Source organism: Diadema setosum, chromosome 7 (genome assembly GCF_964275005.1).
Source record: "Diadema setosum chromosome 7, eeDiaSeto1, whole genome shotgun sequence".
Lineage (NCBI taxonomy): Eukaryota > Metazoa > Echinodermata > Echinoidea > Diadematoida > Diadematidae > Diadema > Diadema setosum.
The window spans coordinates 15,118,317-15,141,781 of NC_092691.1; the positions used below are offsets into that span (position 1 = coordinate 15,118,317).

General features: G+C 38.5%; 1 protein-coding gene across 1 annotated transcript in view; it reads right to left on the reverse strand.

Annotated features, from left to right (window-relative positions):
- The window catches only part of LOC140230897 (arrestin domain-containing protein 3-like), a 124,819-nt gene that overhangs the window by 46,592 nt on the left and 54,762 nt on the right, over positions 1–23,465 (reverse strand). The window contains exons 5-6 of the mRNA XM_072311040.1: positions 17,765–17,867; positions 5,243–5,499 (exon numbers count right to left, since the gene is read on the reverse strand). Of these exons, the coding sequence (XP_072167141.1) occupies positions 5,243–5,499; positions 17,765–17,867 (360 nt within the window). The remainder of the gene's footprint in view (positions 1–5,242; positions 5,500–17,764; positions 17,868–23,465) is intronic.

A 23,465-nucleotide genomic window follows, 5' to 3' on the forward strand; every position in this document is an offset into this window, starting at 1 on the left:
AATGGACACTCTGAAGACCGAATATTTTCAGTGACAATTTTTACCCTTAGATTATCTTACCATACATGGCAATATTGTAGGACAAGAATAATCTAAACTACAGGTAAAAGTCGTATAATCAATTAATATTTTCATCCTGACTAGATGTCAGCATGCTTTATCTACTTTCATGCCAACATTTCATCCATAAAATCAGAAATTGTGCGAAGTGTGTAAAATGTAGGTTGTACTTGCCACACACTTTTGTTCATAAAATGAAAAGTACTAATGCTACTGACGGAAAAATCACATCATCTGAAAGCTGAATAAATTCTCTATAACATTAGTATAGACCTTTTTGGGGTATAAGAGCATATTATGTGAGAAAATGAGGTGGTAACATGTACAAGTAAGTCTGAAAAGATAATTATGTTACATAAGAGGGCGTCCTACTTAAAATTTGAGGACGCCCTCACTCAGATTATTATGAGATATAAAAGTATAGACCATAAGCTTTCAAATGATGTATAACATGACACATTAATGTCAATAATAACAATCAGAACTGGCCAACAACAATCCCATGTCTCTCTGCACTGCAAAATGTTTGAACATTCTGGCTTTGTCTATGTGACAGAGATAGGGTTAAATACTTTGGAAGTTATTCAATCCACAAGGTTTTGGTAAAATTATAGTTACCATGGCAATGCATTGTCCGACAAACACAAAAAACATGTCTTGCACATCTATACCTCAATATCATCATTTACCCTAAGTTTCATTTAAATTGCTTCAAAACTGTAGAAGAGTTCCTGACGCAAGTTTTTGCAACAGACTGACCGCCCAACAACCTGACAGACATCACAGTGATTCCTATATACCCCCTTCACACTACGTGTGGCGGGGGTATAAATATATTATCCTCTTTTACACTTTGTGCATGTAGGGGTATAATTCTTTTTGAATCATACATGACACCTCCAGGCCTTGAAATAGGATTTTGGAGGGGCAAGGCCATTTAGAAAAGTGCACTTTTTCCAAGAGGCCAGCCATGAAAGGGCACTTAGGTCAGTCAGAGGGGCACCAAGGCCACATTGAAAAGGGCATGTTGGGTGTTTTTTTAAAGGGTGATTTTTGCGACGTTGCAAGAATTTTTTTTTTTCATATTCTAACAACAACCCCCCCCCCAAATACATAATATATATACAGTCAACCTCACGTAAGTCGACATAATCGGGACTGAGCAAAACACGTCGACTTACGCGAATGTCGACTTACGCGTAAGTCGACATTTTGTCGACTTATAAATGAAAATTAATTTCCTCTGTACAGAGTAAGATTTGGATCACGATGCGGATCGCTACCCATATATCTTACTCCTTTTGCCGCCAAAACATGCCTATTGACATGAGCAACAATAATGTTTTAGTTCATGCATAAATCTTGCGCGGGTTAGTAACGACAACGCACAATTCCCAAATCTCTAGAGAGATTTCGAGAGGGCGGGATCGGAAACCTAGGCCCGTTTCTAGACACTTAACGTTTTAAACTTGATTTGAAATATCAAAGGCAAATTCCCCGAAATTGAATTAAACTTTGCGATTTAAATTCAAGTGCGTTGCTGGGAAGATATGCCTGTGATTTCGCATGATTCTGTCGAGATTATTTTTCAGTGCCGACTGAGTTGAAATGTAATTAATTGTGTGATTTTCCTTCCCTAAGTCGCCATATTTGTTCTGCTTAAATTTGTATTGCCATACTCTGAAAATGAATTGTTCTCGCGCTCCGATTCGCAACATTATAACTACCGCTCTGTACGGCGCGGGCCTGTCTGAAATAAGAAGAAGAAAAGTTTGTTCATCCGAAAACAACATCTTTCAGACTACTATAACGTTCGTAAAAACAAACCTCTTACCATTGTCGGACTAATTTAACTTTGGACTGAGATTTAAAACTTCGGCATAGCGAACTTTAACAATAATTCGTTATCATTTTTTTCATTGACATTTTGTGAAGCAGCATGCGTTTCGGTAGTTTGAAACGTGTAAATGTTGCGATGTCTTTCCTCTGCAAGTGCAGACTAAGTTCGGTCACGGCGAAAGTTCCGTTACGAAATAAAAAATAATGCGAGCCTTTTCAACAATAACGCACTTCCGTACATTTTTATGCGTTTAAACGCAGTTTCTAGTTTCGGACAAGAACCGCAAGTCTTTTCTGCAACGCTCTTGCGTTTTAAAAACAGATTTGCATTTGATTTTAGAGTTGCGTTTAAACGGAATTGAGTTTAAATTTCATACAATTTTCTAGTTTTGTGTTATTATCAAACGCAAGTCTTTTCAGCGTTCCATGTGATTTGATGGACTTGTATTTGATTTTCAGAATTGCATTTAATTTTTAATTTTGCTTACGATAAGTCTTTTAAACAATTAGGACCCGCACACTTCCGTAGATGTTTAGAGATGCGTTTAAACGCAATTTCTTAAAGTTTCGTACAAAAACCGCAAGTCTTCTCTGCAACGCTCTTACATTTGAATACAGCGTTACGTGATTTGATGGACTTGCATTTGATTTTTAGAGTTGCGTTTAAACGCAATTGAGTTAAAAAAAAGTTCCCTTCAATTTTCTAGTATCGTGTGATTATCAAACGCAAGTCTTTCAGCGTTCCGTGTGATTTGATGGACTTGCATTTGATTTTTAGTGTTGCGTTTAAACGCAATTGAGTTTAAGTTTCCTACAATTTTCTAGTTTCGTCTGATTATCAAACGCAAGTCTTTTCAGCGTGCCATGTGTGTTGATAGACTTGCATTTGATTTTCAGAGTTGCGTTTAAATGCGAGTTAAAAAAAAAGTTCGCCACAATTTGCATACAGTTGCATTTAATTTGTAATTTTGTTTACGAAATAAAAAATAATGCAAGTCTTTTAAACAATAACACACTTCCGTGGATGTTTAGAGATGCGTTTAAACACAGTTTCTTATAGTTTCGTACAAAAACCGCAAGTCTTTTCTGCAACGCACTTGCGTTTAAATACAGCGTTACTTGTGATATGATGGACTTGCCTTTGATTTTTAGAGTTGCGTTTAAACGCAACTGAGTTAACAAAAAAAAGTTCCCTACAATTTTCTAGTTTCGTATGATTATCAAACGTAAGTCTTTCAGCGTTCCGTGCGTTTTGATGGACTTGCATTTGATTTTTAGTGTTGCGTTTATACGCAATTGAGTTTAAGTTTCCTACAATTTTCTAGTTTCGTGTGATTATCAAACGCAAGTCTTTTTAGCGTGCCATGTGTTTTGATGGACTTGCATTTGATTTTCAGAGTTGCGTTTAATTTTTGATTTTGCTTACGAAATGAAAAAAAATAATGCAAGTCTTTTCAACAATAACGCACTTCCGTCATTTCCGTAGATGTATAGAGATTTATTTAAACGCAGTTTCTAGTTTCGTACAAAAACCGCAAGTCTTCTCTGCAACGCTCTTGCGTTTAGATACATCGTTGCGTGTGATTTGATGGACTTGCATTTGATTTTTAGAGTTGCGTTTAAATGCAATTGAGTTTCAGGTTCGTAACAATTATTTTCTAGTTTCATATGATTATCAAACGCAAGTCTTTTCAGCAACGCAATTGCGTTTAAATGCAAAAGTTGCGTGTGATTTGATATCACCTGCATTTGATTTTTTTGAGTTGCATCATTAGTTGCATTATAATAAATCTTTTTAGAAAGGGCCCTGGTTTTAATACCGCTTCGGAATAATCAACGTTAGAATATTCGGATTTACAAAAACAGGGGCAGGGGGCACATACCCCCCCCATACTTTTTGGGGCACCATCAAAATGTGCCCCCTTTTCTGGAATATGCCCCTTATTAGGAGAATGGGACCGATTTTGCACTAGAAAGGGCAACTGAAAGTACAAAAAGGGCCTGGAAGGAGCACAGGGGCAGCTCTCGGGGGGGGGGGGGGGGGCAGGGGTACACAGTGCCCCTCCACGTTTTGGAGGATTAACTAAATGTGCCCTTTTTTCTTTGAAGGTGCCCCTTCTTTCCTGTAAAGGGGGGCACACTCTTTCCTAAGGGGCAGTTTTAAGAACAAAAAGGGCACTTTGAGGAACGAAAAGGGCACTTTGAGGAACGAAAAGGGCACTTTGAGGAACGAAAAGGGCACTTTGAGGAACAAAAAGGGCACTTTGAGGAACAAAAGGACACTTTGAGGAACAAAAAGGGCACTTTGAGGAACAAAAAGGGCACTTTGAGGAACAAAAAGGGCACTTTGAGGAACAAAAAGGGCACTTTGAGGAACAAAAAGGGCACTTTGAGGAACAAAAAGGGCACTTTGAGGAACAAAAGGACACTTTGAGGAACAAAAAGGGCACTTTGAGGAACAAAAAGGGCACTTTGAGGAACAAAAGGGCACTTTGAGGAACAAAAAGGGCACTTTGAGGAACAAAAAGGGCACTTTTGAGGAACAAAAAGCGCACTTTGAGGAACACTTTCAACTAACCAGCCAACCCGTGTTCACATACAGTGTTACGGGGGTGGGGGATCTGCACAATTTTTTTTACATTTCATTTCACTTTTTTTCGCATGCGTACCCTCGATCACATTTACTTTGAGCATGCGGGCATGAATGCAGAGCGAGAGAGATGGCAATTCTCGTAGCCGTCCGACATGCCTGGCACATAGCTTGCGACCACTTGCTCCAGACGATTTAATAGCCGCATTCCCCACAGTAACACACGCATGCACATACTGCACCCACCCAACGCGCTCAACCGCTGATTGCGACACTCGACGTACAGACACCATCAACGTACTTCCGTACGTACGCGCGGGCACACTACGAATACACTACCTAGCTAGTAACTCTATGGCCGCTGCGCTGCGGACTCGGAGGCAGTACAGTCGGAACGGTCAAAGCCGGTCGGCCGTACCGTACGTACATAAGTACAAGTGAACGTGCACGTTGTCTCGTTGAGTTTGAATCAGATATATTGGGACGCGAGTGAACTGAACAGAAGGTATGATATTTGAGATGAGGAAATTTGTTCAAGCTTACTGAAGTGTAGACTTTGAGAAAGGGCATATTATACGTCATAAACAAGAACTTTCATTCTAAAAGGGCACCACGGCCACAAGAAAAAGGGCACATTTTTTTGGCCGTAACTTTGATCACGGAAGAAAGGGCATTGCGGCCAACGAGAGGGGCACCGACGGCCATGGCCGTTGGTGGCCGTCGGTTAATTCGAGGCCTGCACCTCCATCTCACCGTAAGGAAATACTCTAGCTTTATGATGCCACAGTTGGTCAGAGTGGGTGTGATAGGTGGAATCTTGAGGAGTTTGTTATTCCAGTTTTCTGTCCGTCGCCCTCGTATTGTGGTTCCCTGAAGAGCAGCAACAGCATTACGAACTGATCTTGACTTGCCATCTGCAAAGAAAGTGGTGCGTTGGTACAGAGTCGCCCGAGGCTTGATGCGCCTTGCTGATCCATTTTGGAACTCTGCAGATATCGCAATTGACTCTCCTGCACAAACGATAATGCAATGACAGTAACACTAATACTGCGGGGCATTTCATGAAGTGTTTTGCTCTCATCAGTGAGATGCAAGGATTTCAGTAGCTTATAATTTGTCTGAAAAAAATAAAGCACGCTTCAAGGAAGAAGTGAAATTTAGCACTTTCACTTGACCTTTGACCTTTCGGCAAGAAACTTCCAAGAGAATCTCTATTGGGTAATACATACATACACTAAGTTTCAAGAAAAATCCTGCAGGCATTGCATACGTATGCAGAGGGAAATTGTGAAATTTTGAGGATTTGACCTTGACCTTTGACCCATGACCCCTAAATTCCCTAGATAATCACTGTCAGTCAGTACATTCATATGCACTAGGTTCCATGAAAATACTTTGAACCATTTGTGAGATATGGAGAAAAAAGTGAAATGTAACATTTTCACTTGATCTTTGACCTCTGACCTCACAACCCAAAACTCTCTTGGGAGAATCTTTATTTGGTAGTTCATGTATACACTAAGTTTCAAGAAAATACCTTCAGGCATTGCATATGGGGTAAATGGTGACATTTTGAGCATTTGACCTTGACCTTTTGACCTTATGCATGTGCACCCAAAAGTTGATAGGCACAACTTCGCCCACTTATACAGCTGTACATGCATGCAAAGTTTAATTAGGATACCTCAAATGGTTTTGTGGTTACGCCGTCCACAAAACTGATTACAGACCAACGGACGGATGGATGGACAACCCGAACATTCAGGCGATACTTTGTGGGGAAGGCATAAAAACTCAGGGAGTTAGGTCTACCCACATTTTTGTGTATGATAGGGGTAAAAACAAAAACAAAAAAAACAAAAAACAAAAAACAAAAAACCAGCTGCTGTTGTCATGGCAATAGATTAAAAAAAAACACAACAAAAAATGGCGTCCTGCACAACTACATATGTACACAATACATTAATCGTATATCCAAAATTGCAACTGAATTGCTATGAAACTGAGAGTAGTTCAGTCCACAACATTTTGTAGGATCTTTTATTTAAAAATTTGCTGTTGCCATGGCAATGCATTATGTGATACAAACGAAAAAGGTGTCTTGCACATCTTCTTCTGATAGCGGACACACATGCCAAATTTGGGTCAATTGCTCAAAAAATGAGAAAGTAGTTTGATCCACAAGATTTTGCAACAGACTGACTGCCCGACCAACAGATCGCCCAGCAACCCAACCTCAGTGATTCCTATATACCCCCATACACACTACATGTATGTGTGGGTGGGGGACCATAATTACCGCCTGCCAACAGTTCTCAGAGAGTAGCTGGTTTGTTTGTTCCACTGTATTTCCATTCTAAAAGATGTAAATTGGGCAAATTCTGTGACGTGTTAAAGCAGGACTGCACACTGGCACCGGTCCGACGGTCAAAGACCGGTAAAAGTCACTGTCGGACCGGTAACTTTTCAGGAAATCCACAAGTTACTGGTCCGACATGACCAGTAAAAAAAAAGCATTGGCGGGGTCAGTAGAAAGAAAAAGAGCAGCCCCGATCAGGGAGAAACAGAATGCAAGATATCGCACTGTTCAACAAGTTTTACGCAAGTTTTCGTTTATGTCTACCTGTGCAATTTGTACAGTAAACATATATTAGTTTTGAGCACTAGCAGTCGACCGGATTCGCGCTCGCTTGCGCGATGGCGCTGCTCACGCACTGCCATGCCGTGCAAAACATGTACAATTTAACTGTTGAAATGCATGTAATTCCCCCGATCCCCGTTTTGTTTGTTCGTTTGCTTGCGATCGGCGGTCATGCCAGACAAGAAGCACTGATAGAAGCGCACGCATTTCTGGGTCATTTTACTCATGATTTTTTAACGCAAGATTGATCCGATCCCGGCTTGGCAGCAGCGTGGCAGTTGACATGTTAGAACTAATTTACTTGTGCCGATTTTTAGAAAAAGTAAAAACATATTCGATATTCAGCGATACAGTAAATGGATCTGATTGCGTTCATTTTCATTTTACACAGTCATTTCACAAATGAATATTTTCATTCGTTCAGAATGGTCTCATAATGAAGATAGGCGCAAAAAGGATCACAAAATCGGCCCATCCGTGTACTTTTTAAGAACGCATGCACAAAATGTAAAGAGATAATACTAGGGAGAATAAAAAAATCATGAAATCATCGCAGTCCCGCTCACATATTTGAGGTAGAAATCGTCGCAAAAAGGATCATGAATTCGGCCGCCTCGTACACCTTTCAAAAGCTCATGTACGAAATGCGAAGAGATTCTAGAGGAGAAAAACAAAATAAAGGACACATTTGTTGCGTGCATCATAAAAGATTACAGCCGAATAATAATTCAAGAAATCAACGCAATCCCGTTGAAATTTGAGGAAATAATAGGCGCAAAAAGGATCTTGAATTCAGTCCTGCATGCCGTGTTGGTTATTAAAAATGCATGCACAAATGCGACAAGATTATCGGGAGAAAAATAAAAAACATATTTTTGCCCTTCTGGTGCGTGAATTACAAAAGATTACATCCGAAGTAATTCATGAAATCGCCACAATCCCACTGATATTTGATGTAGAAATAGGCGCTAAAAGGATCGTGAATTTGGCCGTGTCGTATACCTTTTAAGAACGCATGTACGAAATGGGAAGAGATTAGCGGGAGAAAAAAAAAGGACACATTTTCAACCCCTTTTGGCGCTTGCATCATATAGATTACAGCCCAATAGTAATTCATTAAATTATTGCAATCCCGTTGAAATTTGATTAAACAATAATAGGCGGAAAAAGAATCTGGAATTCGGCCCTGCATGCAGTGTATAATTTTGAAAACGCATGCACAATTGTGAAGAGAATATCGGGAGAAAAATAAAGAACGCATTTTCAACCCTTCTAGTGCGTGTATCACAAAAGATTAAACCGGAATAATTAATGAAATACTAGTAGCGCAATCCCGCTGATATTTGATGTAGAAATAGGCGCTAAAAGGATCGTGAATTTGGCCGTGTCGTAAAGGCCTACCTTTTAAGAACGCATGTACGTAATGGGAAGAGATTATTGGGAGAAAAATACAGGACACACTTTCAACCCCTTTTGGCGCGTGCATCATAAAGATTACAGCTGAATATTCATAAAATCATCGCAATCCTGTTGAAGTTTGAGGAAACAATAGGTGGAAAAAGAATCATGATTTTTGGCTGTGTCGTATATATTTTTTATAAGAACAGATTTACTAAATGCGAAAAGTTTATCGGGGGAAAAAATGAAGGACACATTTTCAACCCCTTTTGATGCGTGTATCATAAAAGATTACAGCCGAAGTAATTCATGAAATCATCGCAATCCCGCTGATATTTGAGGTAGAAATAGGCGCAAAAAGGATTGTGAATTCGACAGTGTCGTATACCTTTTAAGAACGCATGTACGGAATGCGAAGAGATTATGGGGAGAAAAATAAAGAACGCATTTTCAACCATTCTAGCTGGTGCGTGCATCACAAAAGATTACATCCGAAGTAATTCATGAAATCGCCACAATTCCGCTGATATATGAGGTAGAAATAGACGCAAAAAGTATCATGAATTCGGCTGTGTGGTACATCTTTTAAGAACGCACTTACAAAATTTGAAGAGTTTATCGGGAAAAAATAGAGGACACATTTTCAACCCCTTTTGGCGCGTGTATCATAAAATCTTACAGCCGTAGTAATTCATGAAATCGTCACAATCCCGCTAATATTTGAGGTAGAAATGGGCGCAAAAAGGATTGCGAATTCGGCCTTGCATGTCATGTACCTTTCAAGAACGCATGCACAAATGCGAAGAGATTATCGGGAGAAGAATAAAGAACTCCTTGTAGCGCGTGCATCAGAAAATATCACAGCTAAAATAATTCATTAAATCATCGCAATCCAACTGAGCACCAAGAGCAGGTTACGCAGCAAGTTCGTGCGCTGATGTTCAGAAAAAGTCACAAACGCATTTGATACAATCTGGTTTTGTTCATTATCATTTTACACTGTAAATAACAAACAAACATTCTTTTTTTTTTATTTCTTGTGCAATAAATAATGCAAGTAAAAAAAAAAAAAGATTAATCTGTAAAATGTACATAGGGGGGTACGTCCATAAAAAAATAAGAAAATAAGTTTGCAAGTCATTTAATGTTTTTTTCAGGTTGTCGTTGTTGACCGGTAAATTTTCTGTTCAGACCATTAAAAAATGGTAAAACGGGGCATTTACCGGTCCGACAGAGACAGGTCGGACCGGCAGAAAAAATGGGTCAGTGTGCAGCCCTGATTAATGTCATCAAATGTCAAAGTGTGCAGCCCTGATAAATGTCATCAAATGTCATACTTATTTGAGCATATCTCATACATTCTAGACTAATATTCGGCTAGATTTTAGTATGTTGTAGCCTATTCAATTCTCTTTCAAAGTTATGCTATAGTTTTTCAATTCAATGACGTCATCAATGCAGAAATACAGTGGACTCCCATTACAATGAAATCCTCGTGACCGGCAGTATTCTTTTGTTATATTGACATTTCTTTATAATCGAACAAAGAAACAACTAGAAAAGCACTCTGAGAGCTCAGACCTCTGCCAAGCAGCTACTTTCTAATGATGATCTTGCTCTTCCACAGAGATCAGTGATTTCCACCCGTACGTATGCATGCTGAAAAATTGTCCAATAGCGATAACACGTGCAGAGCAGACATGCGGATTTCAGCACAGGGTGAAAGAGTAGTTGAACGTATCACGATGGAAATCTTTTTCTATGTCTCTGCAAATTTGAACGTTATCTAAGCATAAATTAGATTATACATAGATGATACATTCATAAAATAGATTAGCCGTAGCAAGAACTTGCTTACATGAGTATTTGACAACGTTGCAAAATAAAAACGCTGGCATTGAATGGAATGTCCCCGAGCTATCTCCAGGGGCTCGAGGACATTATGGACACGTCGATTTGCGTGTGAGTAAGACGTGATAACAAATGGGTTGAAATGAAGAGGAAATATGAATAAAATACACATTTTAAAGCGTAATATTTCTTTCAAGATTCATTCACAGTTTATTATTTTCTTTCAAAAAATTCACATAAACTAGTGCTGTATTGAGATATCTAAGTGCACATTTGGATGGGTGAACACACATCAACCCTCCTGCCAAGTGGGAATGACACAGTCTTTCAATGATGTATGAATGCTCTTCCCGTGTTGAATTGCGCCGCAGTGTAGATTTCATTTTTTCATTTCATTTCATTTATTTCATTTCCAACAACATTTTCATACACAAAATAACACAACATCAATGCAATGTGGTAACAAAGAAAAATACGTGAAGTTGACAATACTACGCATCACAAAAGCGAAGTAAATAATGAAAATTGAAACTAAAGTTGCAGGAAATGGAGGAGACATGCTAAAAAGCTAAGCTTGTATTTTGCAGTCTCCTCGTGGACAAAAAGACTAAATAACATCAAAAAGCAATTAGCTAGACATAATATATCGGTGTACAACACATACAGACCTATACATATAAACAAACAAACAAACAGACAGACAAACAAACACAAGCAACCTCTCTTGTAAAGAGAAAGATAGAGAGAAATAAACAAAACACAGTAAAGGAAAAAGAGGAAAAGAGGAAATTATTTTGAAAGAAGAAACAGAAAGAGACAAGAGGACAGGGAAAGGCGAGAAAGGAGAAGAGATGAAGGGTCTATACCAGCACACGCGAGGCACATGATGCGGTGGGTCACCGAGGTATATGTACATAATGTAGGAAAGGAATAGATAAAAGAAAAGAGTGAATATAACGAATATAAAAGAGAGCTCAGAATTAAGGCTAATTAAAATATAACTCATTCAACTATATAAGAATTTATGAACAACTTCTTCAGTTTAAATGTGAATGTGTTTAAACTTAGAACTTGTTTCATACTATTATCGAGAGTGTTCCAAAATTTGGGGCCAGTAAAAGAAAACATGGATTTAGCAAACATAGTCCTAGTTAATGGCAAATGAAATGAGTTGGATTGCCAGGTAGGATAAAAATGAACAGATCTATTTTTAGTGAACATGGACTCAAATACAAATGGGAGAGAATTATTGGTAAGTTTGTACATAAATTGTCCTAGGTGTAACAAATACAAATCCTTAACTTTTAAGATATTGTTTTCATGGAATAATACATCAGTATGACTTCTCCACGATTCATTGCAAATAATGCGAAGAGCTTTTTTCTGTAACAAAAGTAATCTTTCCAAATGAGAAGAATGTGTGTTTCCCCAGGCGAGTATACCATAATTCAAATAAGGTAAAATCAGAGATGAATATAACATCAAAAGAACATTTTTGGGTAAACAAAATTTAACTTTATTTATAACACCTATATTTCTTGAAATGATACGGCTTATGGAATCAATATGTAAATTCCAAGTAAGTTTACGGTCAATAATCAAACCTAGGAATTTGATTGAAGAAACTTCTTCGATAACTGTATCATTCAGATATACATTTCTAGGTACATTTTCTAAAGAGTTACTAAAAATCATACATTTAGTTTTTTTGATATTTATGGACAATTTATTTGCTCTTATCCATTGAAGTAATTTATCCAATTCAACATTTAAAACATCAATTAACATATTAGGATCAGAATGTGACAAAAAAACATTAGAATCATCAGCAAATAACAGAAAGGAAAGAATACTTGATGAATTCGGCATGTCATTAATGTAAAGGATGAATAAAAGAGGTCCAAGCAAACTTCCTTGAGGAACTCCACAATTAACATTTTGCATGACAGATGTATGCCCATTAACATAAACAAATTGCTCACGGTTAGAAAGGTAACTTCTAAACCACTCCAAGGCCTTTCCTCGGATACCATAATATGATAATTTATAAAAAAGTATATTGTGGTCAATGGTATCAAAGGCCTTGGAGTAGTCCAGGAAAACGCCGATTGTATGATGAAATTGATCAATGGCTTTTGAAACTTTATCTAAAAAGGTAAGTATTGCGTGGGAGGTGTTGTGGTTTTGCCGGAAACCAAACTGATAATCAGAAATTATTTTATGAATATCCAAAAACTTCAATAATCTAAAATGAACAACTTTTTCAAGTAATTTCGAAATAGAAGTCAACAAAGATATAGGTCGATAATTGCAAACATCTTCCCTATCCCCTTTTTTATAAATAGGAATTACTTTAGAAATTTTCATATCCTCAGGGACAACTCCGTTACACAAAGACAAATTAAAGACGTGTACTAATGGATCAACAATAGAATTGATAATATTTTTCGAAAGAACATTATCAATACTGTCATACCCGGCACTTTTCTTGTTTTTCAAATTCTGAACAATATCTAACAATTCATTTCTCTCTAAAGGAACAAAAAACAGTGAGTTAGGATTACGAGTTTGTAAAAAATCAAAAAAATTCTTTTGACTATCCGGAACATTGTGAGCAAGATTATTGCCAATTTGTGAAAAATACTGATTAAAAATATTTGAAATGGATGTAGCATCATCGATAATCAAATTGTTATGTTTGATTGTGGTAATACGCGGTTTCTCCGTATTTTTATTAATAACTGTATTAATAATTTTCCACGTATTTTGAATATCATGTTTAAACAAAGATAACTGATTAATAAAATATTTACGTTTCTCGCATCGTATTACTTGCGTGAGAACATTCTTATATGAAGTATATTTATAATGAGATTGCTGAGTGCGTTTAAGTTTATCAACATAATACAAATTATTTTTACGGTTAATCGATCGCAACAAAGATTTAGATATCCAAGGCAGCCTAGGATATCTTTTGTAATTGTTACATTTTTTTCTAACAATGGGAACATGTTTATCCAAAATGGAAATTAGCGTTTGCATAAACAAATCATAAGATTCAGTTGGATCCTCTTTATCATATACATCAGTCCAGTCCACTCTGTTTAGCTCGTCTTGTAACCTAACTATACTGTCAGGTGTTATTTTCCGGAAACTTACCATAGGAGGCTTTAAAGAAATTCTACGGTTAAGGGGTATATAAGTGAAGATGGGATAATGGTCAGTTAAATCTGATAAAATAATTCCAGAGACAGGTAAAGGGCTGATGTTACAAAATATATTGTCGATAAGTGTTGCAGAATGATTGGTAACACGAGTTGGTTTTGTTATAAGCGGTAAAAAAGACGAGGAAGTCATTATATCCAGAAAATTTTGGGCATTGTTTAAAGTCTGAAACTTTGATAAATCAACATTAAAATCTCCCATAATAAAACAATCTTTATTATTAAAAATTGGGTTTGATAATAAGGATTGTACGTAATCAAAAAAATCATAGATATTTGAATTCGGAGGTCTATATAATACTGACACAATTATATTCTTTGAATAGGGACCTTAATTTCAATAACAAGTGATTCAACAATTTCACTCATACAGTTCAATTCATCATGAATAACATAATCCAGACTTTGTTTTACATATAAGGCAACGCCTCCGCCCATTCTCTGATTTCTACTATTATGTATGAAATCATAACCTGGGAGTGAGAACATAGAAGTAGATCCATAAGTGGTCCATGTTTCACTAAGACCTATTACATTAAAAAAGGATCCATGAGTGCCATCCATAAACAAGCGAAAATTATCAAAATTATGATTCAAACTCCTTATATTCAGATGCATTAAAGACAAATTATTGTCACAATCATTACCTTCAACGAAAGATTTGATATTGTTAATAGTGAAATATTCTGAACTTGGATATTGTTCATTGTTATTCTGACAAAAATTAACACTATCCTCATAAAAATTAAAAGGTAACTGATAATCTTTACTAGAGGGGTCATTATTTGCCTGTGTTTCCGTGTTATTACTGAACATTTCAAAAAACTCATCACTGTTTAATGAATGAAAGGAAAAGTCTTCGACTCGCATCATCTAGGAGTCAGAAAGAAATAGGACGTACTCGGTGCCATCGAGCGCCAGTGTGCGTTCAAGCATGCATGGCAGAGACCCCAGGAGGATGAGATAAGAGAAAGCATAAAAGAATGTAAGAGGACGAGAAGGAGGAGGAAGGAACAGAAAAAGTGGTAGAAGTAGAAATAAGAAAGAAAACGTAAATATCGGAGAATTACAAGAGAGCAAAGGACAAACAGTAGACAAGAACAAGACAAACACCACAAAAAACACATACCTATCGACTCATGACCAAGGTACATTTCCGAAAAACTAAACCTTATCATCGCTCTCCCTGCCCCCCCCCCCCCCCCCCACTCCCTGAGAAGAGTATGTCAAAACTGGTCAGGCAAGATAGACTCCGAATAATGCATTTACAATCCTTTTTTTGTGAGTACAGTATTCAGTTAGTGCACTGGATGAAAGTTGCCAGTGAACCCGATGTTACACTTGCTCTTATGGGCTAGGCTGAAGCTTTTCATTGGTCGAGCCTCGTCACGCCACGCTACTACGTCACCCAACACACATTTGACGAGAATGCGTTCACTGGTGCATGTATTGTAAACCTTCGGTATGTGACAGTTATTGTTCCATCTCAAAACTGAACAAAATCAAAGCGTTTGTTACCAGTACATTGTCAAATATATCGTTAGATTTCAGTGCATCTGGGCAGGGGTTCACCGAACCATGCCCCTCTGTCATTTACATCTCAGTTCCCACATTATCATATTAACGAAGTCTCATTACGAACACACTATACAGAGACCTGTCCAATTGTTAATTTCTGAGTTAAATGCCTGTACCAAAGTATTTTATATTCCCGGGCGGATCCAGAAATTTGCGATAATAAAAGGGGGTGCATGCACCCCTCCCCCGTTTTCTTTCTCTGTCTTTTGTTTTAACAAAGTATGAAGGGGGGGGGGGGGCGTGCAATCTGTGTAGGAAGAGGAAGGAGAGCTACGGCATCTACATCTACAAGGTTCTGAAGCAAGTACAGATTGCACCTAAGTTCACGGCCAACTTCACAGATGGGAACCTAATTAGTGATTTACAAAGAGGCCATATGTCGATGGGTCAAAGGATGGTGAACGAGACATTAAAATCAAGAAAATCATACAAAAGAAGGTGTCAAAGCAGAGGGAAATGTCTGTTAAAACAGATTTTTTATGTGACTTTTTAAAATATATTCGTACCACTGAAAAATCGTGAGTTAAAACTGACTGATTTACTTCACCGATTTTCGCTCCAGAACGGCCGTCTTTTCGGGGCCCTAAAATATGACGTCATGACATGGACGAACGTACCCTTTACGATCGAGTGTGCAGCGCTAGCTAGCTCTACATCGAGTCCGCCATTCATAAAGCATGTAGTTCTTTGTGAGCGGATGCAATACAATACTGTACCTTGGCTGTCTTTAGTCGCATCTGCTTTATCGGCAGAAACAGCAGGGTAAAATGTACCATTATTTAAAAAAAGAAGAAGAGATGAATGAATAAATAAATAAATAAATGAATAATAGCCATAATAATACTAATAATATAGTCTGAAGCAACGTCAGTAGCGAACCGCCGAGTCCCCGCCGGAGAGCTAGTTTGGTGTGTATGGTAGCCCCACTACATATCCGACCGCGTATAATTCGCGCACTGAACACTTAGTACGCACTTCGTCTGCGCGCAAAGCACATAAAAATGGATTGGCTTTGAATGTAGATGAGGATGGTGTGGGAAAACGCGATAATTCACTGTTCATTAATGGTTTTAATCAAGGACAAAATTTCGAATGAATACTTTCACCGAATCGTAATGACAGCACAATGTAATGTCTATGGAAGTTCCTAAAAAGCTTCGTTGACGTTTTCTACAACACGGTGTTCAATACAACTTGGTTTGCGTGCATTGTCAATGCAAAAAACAGCGGTCGATCCTGATAACGCGACTTACCGCGGGGAGCTGAAACGAGGCCACCCTAGTTCGTCGGCGACATTTTTGCACTGAAACTTCGAATCGAAAAGGGAACAACGGCATTTGATAGAGCTGGATTTTCTCAATCACGTAGGTCAAGTTGGAGTTTTTTACGTGAATTTCAGTGTTAAATATTCTTATCAAGCAAATAAACATTAGGCGGTCGATGAGTAGTAGGTCCAACCCTACATAGGCTACTCCACAACGTACAGGTAGATCCTTACGTTAGCTAGGTCAGAGTTCTTGTTCTACCGTAACGTTAGGCTCTAACTGTTACTACTGTACTAACTAGGCCTATTAAATGGTTACTATAAGCCGTTTAAGAGTAGAGACTGAGGCGCGAAAGCGCAAGTAGAAATTTAAAAAGGTATACTTCATGGTAATTCGAAGGAAGATGGATTCAATACGTGAAATTATAACTCACTTTTGCTTGATAGAGTAAACAAGACACGTACAGATACCTCGGTGCACTCAGGCTATCGCCCGCGGCGGCGTGATACAGAGCGTAGCTTAGGTGCAAAGTTAGCTAGCGGTAGCGTATCACATCAGCGAGCGCAGGGCTGATTCGTCCATGTCATGACGTCATAATTTTGGTCACCAAAATTTCGCCAACAGATCGGGTTCAGGTGGTCTAAAAAGGGCCTCAAAACACCATCTCTCAATCGTTCTAAAGACATTTTCACCTTCTGAAAGTTAACTATTCATATTCCTAGAGACTTAAGCTTTGCAGAAATATATAAATCACTTTGTTTATGAATACCGACATTTTTTTCTTGTTCACAATACTTTAAGAGCACACCACAATACCAAGTGCACAATGCTTATCGGACCTTTCGTTCATTGACCATTTGACCTCTGACCTTGTTGAACTGCACCCGTATCTGAACCTGACCTGCATCTTTAGGTTATATTCCTGTGGTGTGAGTTTGGTGGTCATAGCTCAAATCTGTGCAAGTTATTGAGAGTACATCACAATACAGAGAGTAGAGTGCTTAAATATGCAAGTTCATTGACCTTTTGACCTATGACCCTGTTGGACTGCACCCATATTCAAAGTTGACAGGTATTTTTAGGGTACACATACCAATGGTGTGAGTTTGGTGGTCATTGCTCAAAGCTGTGGAAAATTAACAGATTACACCAAACTGTAGATGACGCTGATGACGGAAAAGTGACACCTACATTGTATGTCTCACTTCCTGCTACAGTGTATGTGGGCGAGTCAAAAAATGGTCCTCTTGAGTCTAGTAATGGCAGCAAAAGTACATATAACTGTAGTCCATGTACACAACCTGTGGGAGTACCTTACCTGGACAGTATCCTTTGCGATCAGTGCGAATTGACATACTGATATTCCCAGCTACACAAAGTCCACAGCAGACTGTCTTCTCCTGAAAGCCTGTCTGTGGTGCCTGAATCAGAATGAGAAATAGAAAAAGGTAGGCAGTATGTGATGCCAAACTGCAGAGGGTTTGACACATTTTTCATTGAATGCATGGTACAATATAAAGATGTTGACCCATTCCAGTGGCTAGCAATTGGTAACCTATATCAAAAGTATCTACAGATTTCCTTCCCAAACAAAATTTCCTCACTCTGGTTAATGGAGGGACAGAACACTGAACAGAGAACTTCTGCTACGAACATGGATGTCCAACAGGACCCTACGTATTTACCTCACATGTGTTATGTCAACACAGAAGCAATGGACATCTTACGCACGCAGCCATATTGTGCACATCCACCGAGAGAGGGCTCACTTTATCGTTCATAAAAAATACTTTGATTCGGGTTCCGTTCGAAACTACTTACATGACCGAGGATGGTGACTCAATATCTGACGTCATTAGAAAAATCCAGAGTGGTTTCCAAACATGTTTCAGTGAAAATCCAGAAGAGCAAGACATGCACAATCTCTCATAAAAATTAGAACATTCCTAGCAAAACATTCAACTCACAATGCTCGACATTTGAAGTGTATGTTGCTGTCATGACGAGTTGGTCCCACGGGACACACAGAAAGGATCGTAATTACGATCACTTTTCAGCTTATTTTCTTGACTTTTTTTGTGTTTCGATGGAATTTTTCTGTGAATTGTGATGGCCTGTTTGACATTATTCAGGACATTCCTGTTCATCTTAGAATTTTTTTGCGAATCATTTATTACCCTTGAATTTGACCTTGTGCACTGCTCAGGGCAGTTCGATTTACACTTATGGCAAATCAAATTTATGGTCACCACATGGGCCGCAACACGGGTGGGATATGCAGATTTGATTTCGTGTGTGGGTATACATAGCGGACCATGGAGCCGAGTGCCGCGGGGTCGCGGGATGGCGCGGGTGGTGGCCAAGGTTATGGAAGGATTGTGCCAGTATTCATCCCACGAATACCTGTACCGGTACATTGTGCTACTACTGTCACAATCAAAACTTTCACAAGAAAAACGACTTGACTGTACAGGAGAGAACACAAAGACGACACTAAGGCAGTCAGGTGTCTGTCCATCAGTCACCATTGACTGCTCCAACATCATTTGAACCACCTTGTTATGTTCATTACCATTGCACCATCAGTTGACAGAAAAAAAAATACATTAGTTTGCCAACAACTTCATTTGAGAAAGCGGTAAAATTCAGGCTGACTGACCAGCACTAGCTTGAAATCTCTCAAAATCAGTACTCTCACGCCAAAAGCGTGGAGACAAAATTGATCTTCACACATTTAGCATTCAGCAGTCTCAAGAATTTCTCTGTTGTGTTTGTCATGACATTGTGATTAGTGTTAATTGTAGCATGCCCTATTGAAACACCTTTATCACCTTGTTTTTATTTCATTTTTATTGCTGATTGTTTATCAGCTTTGTTGAAAAGTTTCAATTGATTGCCCTCCCACTCATAAAGCTCTCATTCATGTCATGTTCAGTCTTCGAAATATATGTGTGCACTGCAAGCATAGTATCCACAGTTCAAGACTTTTGTTCAACACTGTAACACGGCAGTATTTTACTACCTCTACATATATTTACATTATCACCTTTCGTTGCTTTGCTCACTGAAAAAAACAAAACAAAACAAACGACCTCACCCACATCCATTGCATCACCTGCATTATTTAGTACATGTTTAACCCTATATCTGGCACATACGCCGTAGCCAGACTGCTCAGACATTTTGCAGTGCACAGACACAAGATTGTTGATGGCCATTTCTGATTATCATTATTGACATTAATGTGTCATGTTATACATCATTTGAAAGCTTATGGTCTAAACTTTCATTTTCCATAATAATCTGAGTGAGGGCGCACTTCAATTTTAAGTAGGACGCCCTCTTATGTCACATAATTATCAATGCAGACTTATTTCTACATGTTACCACCTCATTTTTCCACACAACATGAGCTTGCATCACAAAAAGGTCTCATAGATGTTGTAGAGAATTTATTCAGCTTTCAGATGGTATGATTTTTTCATCAATAGCATCAGTACTTTTCATTTTATGAACAAAAGTCTGTGGCAATTACAACCTAGATTTCACACATTTTGTGTAATTTCTGATTTTGTGAGTGATGTTGGCCTGAAAGTAGACAAAGCGTATTTGTATCTTGTCAAGCTGAAAATATAAATTGAATTGTGCTTTTTTCTTTCAAATTTATATTAATCTTGTCCTACGATAATGCCATAATGATAAGATAATCTAAGGATAAAAATTGTTATTGAAAATATTCAGACGTTGGAGTGTCCATGCATTCCAGTTGATCATCATATGCTAGTCTACGACTTTCTGCACTTTCCTTATTGAAACAGAATTAACTATCACAGCAGTCATTTTCTTTATGATAAACCTGCATTGAACTGAAGTTTCGCACAGTGACGGTTTCATCATGTAATAATAACAAACAGTCAAACACACCCCAGCATCAAGACTGTACAGCTTCAGGCCGCCAGCAGGAAGCTACTGTAACCCTATTGCTCCTTACACCTGCCCCGCTGGCCCCGGCTAACTAGAGACCCATTGCACTGCTGTTAGTGCTGAATAAACAGTTGCAACTGCTGCACCGAATGTGCAGTGTTCATCTATTCTTCAGATCATTTATGAGGCCGATATTACTGAAACTATACCCCTTCACAAAATTCAGAGATGTTGAAATCCCTAATCTGAATGTTTTCACTTCATGTTTTACTATTTTGACTTAGATAAAATAGATGAAAATTGACCCACGTGTACGATCTTTTCATCGCTCGCGGCGATCTCTATTACAGTCCCACATATACAGATTCGTGTAAGTTCTCCACACATGGCAAAACTGTACACAATACATTGCAGTCTGAATGCAAATGAACATGGGCGGGGCCACCACAATTTCTTGGACTTTGAGAAGGCTTTCCTGATTGGTTAAAGGTGGGGAAGCTTTTTTCACGCTGGAAATCGTTTCCTTACACTGTCAGCCAATCACAAATGAGTTTATAGAATGGTAGTGTCATAGCCTTTGAAGTAATCTGTCAATCAAAATAGGGCCGATAATATCGGCCGAAGCATTTCTATTGCAGTTTTTGGGCCGATTTAATCGGCCCGTGACAGAGATAGGGTTAAGCATAAATCTGTACTTCGTTATTCAAGAAAGAAGGAAATTACATCTGTCTGTGCAGCAGTAAGTCTTATTTTTTGATGAGCAGTGGATGGAAAGTCAGCATACATCACTACCTGTAGCTGAATACTCTTTCAGGTCATGTAACACTGTTGTTTGTGATGTTGAATTCATCGACATTGATAAATGATAAAAATAAAAAAGTAAACCACATGCACTCTGTCACTTTCTGGAGACCAAAATAATATTCCAACAGTTCCTGTATTTTGTAAATGAATGATATTCTCCATTGCAGGCAGCAAAAAATTATGAAAATGTTTGCAAGTCTCAGGATCACACCAAATTCATGTCATTCTCTACTAGCATGACTAGTAACGGTACCATGGTACCTTCCAATAATTTTATTCCAAACGCATTCTAACTCTGGCATAGCTCAAAACAGAAAAAACTAGAAATATCACTGAAGGTGATTAATACCCCCGCCCCGTGACGACAGTCTTACCCAAGGAATGATCTTTCCTTGATCTTCTGCCATTTAAATGCCGTTACCATGGCAACGCAGCTTCCGACATGTCCGAAAAATATGTCTTGCACATCTTCCCACCAAGACTATTGTGTGTGCCACATTTCATAAGCTTTTGTCAAAAACTGAGGAAGTAGTTCAATCCACAAGATCTTTCCTTGATCTTCCGCCATTAATATGCCGTTACCATGGCAACGCAGCTTCCGACACGTCCAAAAAATATGTCTTGCACATCTTCCCACCAAGACCAATGTGTGCGCCACATTTCATGAGCTTCAGTCGAATACAGAGGAAGTAGTTCAATCCGCAAGATCTTTCCTTGATCTTCTGCCATTTATATGCCGTTACCATGGCAACGCAGCTTCCAACACGTCCGAAAAATATGTCTTCCACTTCTTCCCACCAAGATCAAGGTGTGTGCCACATTTCATAAGCTTTGGTCAAAAAACTGAGGAAGTAGTTAAATCCGCAAGATCTTTCCTTGATCTTCTGCCATTAATATGCCGTTACCATGGCAACGTACTTTCGGGTACTGTCAAAAAATGCGTCTTGCACATCTACAACCAAAGGCACACATCTGTAGTGTACCAAGTTTCATGGAAATTGGGCAAAAACTGAGGAAGTAGTTTGCAACACAAAATTTTCCATCATTTTGGCTCATAATATGTGAGCTGTTACCATGGCAACATAATTTTTCTCACTGTCAAGAAATGTGTCATGCTGACCTATATCCTAAGACAAACATTCAATATGAATTCCATGAGAATTGGAAGAACACTGATGAAGCAGTTTTGCCATGAAGCATTTTGCCCTATATTTTACCAATAACATGCCGTTACCATGGCAACGCACTTTTTGCCACTGCGGAAATATGTGTCTTGCACATTAACATATTCAGATGAACATCTGTACCTAATTTCATAAAAAATTGATCAAAAACTGTGGGAGGAGTTCGCGACGCAAGATTTGTACCCATTTTTGCCCATAATATGCTGTTACCATGGCAACGTACTTTTGGGTACTGTCAAAAAATATGTCTTGCACATCTACAACCCAAGGCACACATCTGTGCCACGGTTTATGGGAATCGGTTGAAAACTGAGGAAGTAGTTCGCGACGCAAGATTTGCAACGGACCGACCGCCCGACTGCCCGACCGTCCGCTGATTTGTAATATACCCCCTTCAAACTTCGTTTGGCGGGGGTGTAAAAAAAAAAATAAGCAGCTAGAAGTGTAAAGTTTATTGTGAGAGTGGGTCGATGATGACTATTGTCTGAGGTTGCTACAGTGCACTCTTGTTAGAACAAACACGGTTGTAACACTACTGGCTCTTTTTTTTTTCTTCTTCTTCTTCTGTTATTTCAGTAGTTTATTTGTTGGGTTACGAGGAAATTTCAATGTAACCTAAGAAAGACATCCCGAAGACGTCCTTTCAGAACACAAGTCCACCGTAGTGACAAATATGAGGTGACAAATGCATGGTTGAATATTATGGACAGGGTGTTCTCTTTCATGTATGTTACTGTAGATACTTTTCACACTTTTTAGGGTCATGGGCACATTTCATTTATGTGCACCTAAAAATATAAAGCACTATATTTTCATTGTTTCTTTGGTTTTTTTTTTTTCAATTGGCATTTGATTGCATCAATGTCATATTTTGTCATTATATCATCATTGGTAAACAAAACTTTTCACTCTGCCCATCACATTGTGTTGGAATGAGTGGATATAACAATTCACATAAGGCCCGTTCACACACAAGGGAAAAAGTGCGATTTAAAAATCGATTTTCTTATTCGCGATCAAAATTTCGAAATTTTTTCCAGTGTGGACAGAAAAATCTCACTAATTACCGCGATCCTTATCGCGATCCAACTCGCACTAATAGTGCGA